General features: G+C 31.9%; 1 protein-coding gene across 1 annotated transcript in view; it reads right to left on the reverse strand.

Annotated features, from left to right (window-relative positions):
• LOC108729222 (trehalase) overlaps nt 1-9,214 on the reverse strand; it is a 27,800-nt gene extending 18,586 nt beyond the window's left edge. The window contains exons 1-2 of the mRNA XM_018458232.1: nt 8,907-9,214; nt 667-783 (exon numbers count right to left, since the gene is read on the reverse strand). Of these exons, the coding sequence (XP_018313734.1) occupies nt 667-783; nt 8,907-9,016 (227 nt within the window). The 5' untranslated portion in view covers nt 9,017-9,214. The remainder of the gene's footprint in view (nt 1-666; nt 784-8,906) is intronic.
• Between the last annotated feature and the right edge of the window lie 554 nt (nt 9,215-9,768).

Genomic DNA, 9,768 nt, shown 5'->3' on the forward strand with positions numbered 1-9,768 from the left:
CGCCACCATTAGCATAAGGAAGGCTCACATCAGTATGTATCAAAGACATAGAGAATGGACTGCGTGATCCGTGTGTCAAAATGGTCGATAAAAGTAAGAGAGAGAGGAACCGTGAAAGATGGCCATCTCTATCTCTTTCCATTCAACGGTGTAATGGGAGAGAGAATGAGAGGGAGATTGGCCGTTTTCCCTCTCTTATTATTGTCGACCACGTTTGAATACTATTTATATACGGATCGCGCAGTTCATTTTCTATGTCTTTGTTATGTATAGAGCTCACTGCTGTGGACGCAGTATAAACAGAAAGGGAGATGGGGTGCATCTTGCTTCATATAGAAAGTTAAAAACCCACGTGGAAAATTTATTTCATTAGTAACTTTTTAACAAGTAGCGAGAGCGCCGCGAAAGATCACTGATCCTGACCTTCTTAAAGATCAATATCAACATCAAGGTCACTTAGAAGTCATTTGAGGCGGGTTATGTAAAAATAAATATTTATACCTTTGTTTTATATAGTCATCCGCAAAAGGAGAAATAATGCATTGAGAAAGATATGATACGGAACGACAGAAACAATTTTTTAAATCATTTTTTTAAAAGAGAGAAAGATATTAAGTTTCACACATACATCTTAAGTTTCTTGTTTTTATTGAGATATCAACTTACTTTTCGACGGTTACATTTGGATCGTGTAACTGGTAAAGGTCCACGAAGGTTTTGCTGTCGTTAAAAATTCCAGCGAGCTGCATCGTACGTAACAGAGGCCCTTCACAGTAAACTTGGCTGAAAATTAATACGGAAGTGTAACGAAAACTGTAATTATCAAACATTGACGATTAAGTAAAAATTCAACGTATGCGGCGATGTTTGCAATACGTAATGTAGTACGTTCAACAGGTAAAGGTGAGTAACAGATTTAATTAACAGATTTTTTTTGAAGTATTGTTCGATTGTGTCAATGCAATTGCGGATAATAACAAATCAAAACAGTTGTTGTTATTGAAAAGCCTACAGAGTAGTACCCTTGGAGGTAAATTAATTCATTACATCTCATACATACATAGACGATTTATTTCGCGCCACAAATAGTTACGAGATAACTTAGGATGAAAAAATAAACCAGCACCTTTGATTAATTAAGTTCAGAGGAATGATTAAATTACAAAATTTTACCTTTTACAAAAGCACCGTGCGCACAATATGGAACCTATCTTATATTATATGCTTCATCGAGACACTTTCATGTGAATTGTATTATGTTTTATATTTGCGATCGTATGATTAAACGAATGCATATATGATAAGTTTATCATGTTAAGTTCTAACGCGGTAGACGAAAATTCAACTTACAAAAGGAAATATGATATAGTATAACAAAAAAAATCTAATTTCCACCCTACACTTCTGGGGTACAAAACTATTTTTACAATTAGTATTTCTTTATATTAGGTGTCACCTCTTCGATTACTTTGATCTTGACATATATTATACAGGTGAGGATACTAATTAGTTTTTTCTTATAAATTAATTGGCGGTTTCATTAGTTTTCGAGATATATTTACATAAAGCTCAGGTAAACTTTCAAAGGAGACATCTCTTTGATGGCTTTGTCAAGGTCATAACTCTAAGGGACCTTCAAAAGGTTTTAGGTGGCGGTCACTGTTCGTTCAAAAGTTATTAACAAATAAAGTTTAAAAAATAATGTCTTATTTTTGCTATATACTGACGGGCATACGACTTTCTACGCAAAGCGAGGTCCACTATACCTCCTCCCTCCTCGTCTAAAAAAAAGGGTTGGGCCTCGTATGGAAAATCCAATGTCCCTAAGCAGGGCAGGGAGGTGGGGTGGATCTCGTTCCGCGTGGAAAGTCGAATGCCTTTAGGTAAGAAGGGTATAGGGTAGTTTTTAATGTTGTATTAAGACATTATTTCTTAAACTTTATTTGTTAATAACTTTTGGACGAACAGTGACCGCCACCTAAAACCTTCTGAAGGTCATTTATATATACCATCCATCATATACAAGATGTCATGTACAGAAAGTAATGAAATTTTGGAAAAAAGTTTTTTGTAAATATATCTCGAAAATTATATGAGACCGCCAATTAATTTATAAGAAAAAATTGATTAATACTCTTACCTCTATAACATATATATGGAAAAGGTGTCCCCTGATATAAAGTAATACCTTACTATTTTATGTGGGTTCCATTGCAAACAACTTTTGCTAATTTACTAAGGTTCCACAGGGGGATTAAAAATAGGACTTTTGGATATTCTCCTTTTTTGAAAGTGTTTTTATATGTGTTATGTAATAAAATGAGTTTGATTACGTGACAAATATGAAAACACTTCCAAACTTAAAAATTTAAGATCAGTCAGAAAAATTTTGTCTCGAATTGAATATCGGGACTCGAATAGAGTTCTGGTCCCGAAGAGTTTCGGATTCCGAATCAAGAAATTTTATCTCAAAATACGGGTACCCGAATATTAGGGATCCGCCTTACTCGATTCGATCATAACCCGATCCGACCCGAGGCTATCCGTATTTTCGGGTACCCACACACTCTTATTATAAATATTTTTTAAAGTTAAAGATGATGAAGTATATGCAAAAATTACCTAATAATATTTCGTAATTTATAAAAGTGATGAAAATTAACCCAGGACACAAAAGACCCATAGTGTGTGTACTAAAGATCCGAAAAATCACTGCGTATATTTCAGGATTAAATTAAAATCGCTATTAATTCTCTATATCTTCAATCATTAATTATCGTAGATATATAAATTAATTATTTCTATCTGACTCAATGACTCATCTTCCGGCAAAGTTAACAATTTAATGCAACAACTGTATTAAATGTTTAAATTTTCTGAGTAAAGGTAATTTTTAAATTTTATTTTTCTAATCAGTTTGAGGATTTTTTCGATGTTAAGGGGATCCTAAAGCCATTTGTATTACCGATAAAATAATATAATTTTTGTATAATAAATACTTTTTTTCTCTTTTACAGATTCGAAAATCTTTTCCCAGGATTAAAGTATACGCATTAATACGTGTTTGTGAGGTGGAGTTTATGCCGAGAACGACAAAAAATTTCGAAATTGATATATTTTTTATCATTTCTTAGTGTAACATGGCGTCTCAAGTTGTCAAGTCGTGATAACATTTGCATGATACGAAAGTTTTGCAACCTGTACTTAGCAATCCACAAACACGTAGTTTGCACGAAATAACGTCGAGTTCTTAGAATTAGACTTAAACGCTTTATCGCAACGAATTTGTTATGCGAAAATTAACACGAACGTGCGACTGCGACTATATCATAGATTGCGTAAGATATTGGTGTGGTAGTATATAAGATATGTCGATGCGCTGGAAAAACAGCGACATCTAGTGACTTCGTCGGAGTTCGAGTTTTGCTTTAGGATCCCCTTAACTCCTTTCTTCCGAATAGTCATACAATTAATCCCAAATGAGTTTAACAAAGGACTATGCCCAGTTTGGGCATCGGCTGAACAGCATTGAGACATAGCTAGGATTGTAAGGCATCAAAAAAGGATTAAAAAGTTTCATATGCACAATTTTGTAAAATGAGTTCCTTGAGTGTTACAGCTGTTAAAAGTTCGCTATTATGACCATGTATTGTATCATATACCACTAGTTTTATTCGATTTCTTGAATCATATAATATCTGGAATGTGCTCAGTACCTTGACGAAGAAAACTAAAATCTTTTTTGGGCCCGAGAGAATGAATAGTCGTAAGTGATACACTAATCGAGGGGGGGGGGGAGGATACTCACAAAAACAAAAAGTTTTAAAAGTTACAATTCCAGCTGTATGGGCAGGTGCGTTGTTGTGCAGCAAAAAAATTTCTCTTCTTCCATTGTTCTGATCGAATTCATTGAACCCTTTGAAAAAATGATCCAGTACATCCAAATAGAAATGGGAGTTCATAGTGATGCCCGTAAAAACAAATCGCTTGTTACGCTTTGAGAAGTCAAAAATGCAATGAGCATGATGTTCGTTTTTTATTTTATCATTCGAACTTTTATCGATCTTGGTTCATTCGGGTTTAATCAAACGTGACAAACATTCATCATTGTAAGCAATTCTCATGGCCTCGAACGTTTCCGTACTGTTTTTCCAATTTTAAATTTAAATTTAAAGAGCATTATTGCCAATTATACGACTTGGTCAAAAGAATAAAAGAAAGTCATATTACATGTAAATGAAAGAAAATTTCTAAAAAAAGGACTAAAACTTTTGCATATACCTAATGAAAAATTATATTGTTGTTAACCGGCAAGTCGTCAAAAACTATATACGGAAAATTTCATGTAACCAAAAGAAAGTAAAACAAATGACTTTTACTCGCGATTTTATCGATTGTTTTACTTTTCAAGTGCGAACGTATACGAACGTTGTCAGATTACTAGCAGATAAGCGGTTATCACAGCACCCTAATTTTCCAAATTGATAATGATTTTATTCGACATGAAGTCATGAATGCGAGTAAATACTATACATTTCTTAAGATAAAGCAAATGTAAACGTTTGTTTGTTCCGCTATCTCTGAAGTAGTTAAACGTCAAAATAATATTAAATTTTTCAGTTTTAAAATAAGAAGTTAATTCAAATTCTACGTTTGAAAGACTTTAATCACTTACAGTTTTTAATTGTACTTATTCATTAACGTTTCTGTCTTAGAGTTAAAATATTTAGAAGATTATGTTCAAACGATAGAATGCAATAATATTAAACGATCAAGTTTCTTAAAAATTGAAAGTGATGCAAATCCTCGTCTGTTACAATATAGCTAAAAATGCTGCTGTTATCAAATTTATATAATATAAAGAACACATTTAGACTTCTTTCATTTATCATATACTGTAGTGAATATAATTAATTATTTAATTTTATATTATTCTACCCTAATGTGCGTGTTTTATATTATCTTTGACAATTAATTTTACGTTATCGTATAGCTCTCTCTCTCTCTCTCTCTCTCTCTCTCTCTCTCTCTCTCTCTCTTAATTAGCCTTCTCGATTTCTACTTCGGAAAACTTCAACTAAACCAGCTTAATTGCATAATTAAGAAACGACGATCCTTAACAAAGTATGCAAATATTCCCCTATCTCCTTGACCAGACTATAAATAATTATGAACAGTAACAAAAGCAGTTTTATGTTGTGTCGAAACTTGCAGATGTGATACGAAAGTACATATCAGAGAATTATACAAACATTCATCAAGAAGTTATCTCTTGTAGCGATAAGTATTCTGATGAGGAGTGTAATTGTGTCCTCGAAACAATGGCGAAAGTTTCACCTACTACGAATGACCTGACTGCCGAATGAGGGATCGGTAAATGGTCCAAGTGATTGCAAAAGCTTCAATAGTACCAAGATTACTTTGTATGAACTCGTGCCAAATCCGCATTTACTTTGCCATTCAAAAATATATACTTCATAAATGTACGATTTTGCTAAAGTATCTAGAGTTAGATACAGATGTGAAAATAAATGTGTTAGACCATAAAAGTAATTATGTAGGACAATAAGCTCAAGCTTATTGTTAGAATGTCAAAATTACTTGCGGCATTATATTTGAGCACCCTACATAATAATTTTGATAGTGTAACAAAGTTATTTTCAGATCTGATTTCTCTTAACTTTAGATATTTTAGCAAATTTTTCTTTCTGTTTAAATAACTTTGTTATAAATAATTTTGAAACAATTTTGACGTGAGCGTGTTTCTTTGTGTGATTATTAAAAACTGCCGAAGAAGAGAAAACTGTTGACTTATTCAGACAAGATTACTTTTGGTAATCAATTTCTGTAAACGTTCACATGCGTTTACTGAATTTGTACATCTATTTTCTATCAAAATGTTTTTAAAAATTTACCTTTCTGGTAAAAGAGAGAGAAAAGGAATATTAAAAAATGATAAACATGAAACGTTTAGAAGACAGAAAATGATAAAACTTCCTTTAGACAAATTTCTGAGGAACAAGATGAAAAAGAGGAATTTTCATATGTTTTTACATATGAAAAATCAATACGTCCGTATGGAAGCAATCGATTGAACAAATGATCGATAAAGCAAATAATGAAACTTCAATCAAATTTACACTGGAGAAAAATGTATTAAATTTTAATAAATATTTATTTGAATAGAATTAGTTGAATATTTATTTGATAAACGAAAATCATTAATTTGATTTAATTAGCATTTATTTCATATTTATTTATTTCAAAGTAAGTACCCAAGAAACACATCAAGTCAAGAAAAAGTCCAAATGATGTATTTTGGTGTTAAAGACGATTTTTGGTTACAGAATTTGACTGTTTATTGATTTTAAGCATCAAAATAAGGTCATTATGATGTCATTTTGATTTTTGTTGACTTTTATGTGTTTCTTAGTTAGGTGAATATTAAATTAAATACTATTCGAATAAATATTTATTTTTTCAAAGTTTTCTAAAGTAAATTATCCCAAGGGAACGAAATAATGATTTATAAAAATCGCTGAATATTACGATCTGCTGCCAAATACAAACTCGCGACGGGATAAGATCCACCGTCGTTACTGGACATGGGGGAAGTTGTTTATTACACACCGCCTGGGCTTTATTACAAACGCACGAACAGTGAAAGAAAATAGGGAGTTTTTGCAATAACGTGAATCCAGATACGATGAACGCTAAAGTCATTTTATCCTTTTCTTAATTATCCGGGAAAAAATGAAGAAGATTTCACTATATAGGGGAAAATTGCCGAATGCGTACTGGTCGCCTAAATCGTACCTCATCAATATTTTATATTATTAGTTAATATAGGTAATATTTAGTAACAATAATATAAAATATATGAGAAATGAGTAATATAAAAATATAATAGTCTACATCTTGTTTTATAGATGTTAGCGGCGTTTTAAAAAATCAGGTACATCTGATATTAATTTTTAATCAACTCATGTGGCAATAAAATTGGATGAACAACGCGTTCATCCAATTTTATTATAAATTTTTGTATTTTTATAAAAGAAGATTTATTGTAGAATATTTTACATTCACTATATATACATATTTGCAACTATTGTAAAGATTAAATCGATATTTTTACAAAATATATAAAATATTTGATTTTCTTCAATAAATTATTAAAATTAGGTATTAATTAATTATTAGATATTAGTTAATGATTTCTTTTATTATATAATTTATTTTATTCTTTTATTAATTTTATATTTTTAACTGTTTTCATTCATAAATTCAATACTTTCAAAGGAAATACGGTAAAAAATACCTATAAGTACGATTTAGGCGACCGGTTGCCTAAATCGTACCTTTTGCAGTATGTTACAAAAAGATTTATAACAAATTAATTTGTTAAATGTAATAATAAGCGTCCAAAACCTCAAGCTACAATTTCTAATGTTCATTTGCATACAAAACAGCCAAATGGAAAATATAATAAAAAATAGGTTAAGTGGTACGCATTCGGCAACTTTCCCCTATATGTAGATCTCATTAGATCTAAAAAGAGATCTTAAGAGATCTTCATTTTGACCTGATCAAAGTAGGTCGATATAAATATACTTTGATCTATTTATATCCTAATATATAAACATTTATCTCATTAGATATAATATATTTTTAAGCTTTAAAATGCGTGGTTGAAAACACCTCTGAGATTTTTTTTCGTCAAGATACTTAACTTTTCGTAATATGCGACAAAATTGCAATTGTGCCTTACTGCCTTAAACCTTTGGCCAAGATTGTATATCTATTTTGATATTATTATATCTCTGTAGATCTCTATAGATATATACGCCAATTTTTATCAGATTGCACTTGTACATATATATATATCTTCTTTGATATCATTATATCTCTGTAGATCTAATATTTGTAATATTACATTTAGTTTCATTATATTGTATAAAGTTAAATATTCATATATATCAATATATTCTCGTAGATCTACAATATGCTTTCTTTATATTCAATATAGCATTTTATTTATATCGCAGATTATCTATTTAGATCTTAATGGATATAACATCAATCATGTGAAGCCAAGCTAGATTTCTGAAGATCTGATTATATCTAAAAACTAAATCTCATCAAATACAATTTGATTTTATTTGATCTAATTTGATCCACACATATATAATGAAATCTTCATTTTTTCTCGGATAGTTGTTAAGAAGAAAATAACCAGTCCTCAGCGTTCACCGTATCTGGATAAACGTTATTGCAAAAACTCTCTAACATCTCTTCGCGCTGGACAGTCGTATCGCGCTGCGTGCTTGAATTTAGCGGTAGACCGGGCGAATTTTAGAAATTAATATCTTGTTAACTATTATGAAAATTGCAAAATGGTAAATAATTTTTTGATTTAGTTTAGTCTGCTCTACCTGCTCACGAGAGATGATCCCATAGATATGGGATATCCTGTATGAGAGAGTTAGCGGTCTAGTATATACACTGAAAAGAAATTTACAAAGTTTGAATGTATTTGTTTAGATAATACCAATGGGACCATTTGCTTACAGAAAATAAATATTTATTCGATTTAAAAAAACGATACTTAAATTAAGTATAATTTTTTTAATTGAACAAATATTTATTTACTGTAAGTAAATGGTCCCATTGGTACTATCTAAACAAATATTTATTCAAATTTCGTAAATTCTTTTTCAGTGTAGTATAGAAGTATGTGAAGGGCTGCGTTGAATAAAAGGAATGGGGAACAGGGAACAGAGAATAAGAATTTCAACCTATCAGAAACCATGTACTGTAGAATATAGTTTTTGATAGATTGAAATTCTTATTTTCTATTCCCTGTTCCCTATTTCTTTGATTATGCGCAGCCTCTGATTTTCACTTACCTGTCACAGAGATCTGCCGGTCCAGGGGAGGTAGCGCGGGCGGCGTGCTCGATCGAGGCCGCATTGTTCAGGCCGATTACAAGGAAGATTACTAGAACCACGACGATCATGTTCCGTTGTATTTGGTCCAATACGCAGGTTTAATACTCGTCGATCGCGTACGGCAAAGCGAACGAGATCCGTTGATCTCGTAAAAGCGTGCGTCAATCAAACGAAAAATCAAATAAGTTCCTGCTCTCGTATCTCGGACGATATAACCGAGCGCGTACTTGCTGATCGGTTATATCTGCGTCGTACGAGCGTGAGTTCGCCGATAACGCCTGTGACGAAGGCGAGTGGGCGACTTCTCCCCGGCTGGCTGTTGATTACGTGCACGGTGCGTACTATGCAAATTTTGGGAAGAAAAGTACGCGCCACCGTGCCATTTAACCGACGCAGAAGATAAGCGAATTGAGGCCAATAGCGGAAAATGATATGGCTTGAGAAAAAATAGCTGTGCAATCGCCGTTAAGGCAATATTATAGATTATTTAAAGGTATCATATCGTAATGATGTGCGTAAGACTCATAGTGTAGTTCTTTCTGATACAAGCTCTTTTCAGAGAAGAGTATACTAATTTTGTGAATAGAATGGATCGAGTGCGGGACAGTACGAATATTTCGGCTCATTATTAATAATCGAAATATTCCGATATACGTATATATAATGGAATATTCTAATTATTAGAGATAAAAAACTGCGAGATACCCACGCGTATACCCAATTGCGCTTATCCTTAAAAATGAAAAAATTCCAAAATGTTATTTTAACTAATGTTAAAAATAAATTTTATATAAAATGGAATCATTTTAAGGAATTGTTA

Source organism: Mycetomoellerius zeteki, unplaced genomic scaffold (assembly GCF_001594055.1).
Source record: "Mycetomoellerius zeteki isolate Tzet28-1 unplaced genomic scaffold, Tzet1.0 scaffold707, whole genome shotgun sequence".
Classification (NCBI taxonomy): domain Eukaryota; kingdom Metazoa; phylum Arthropoda; class Insecta; order Hymenoptera; family Formicidae; genus Mycetomoellerius; species Mycetomoellerius zeteki.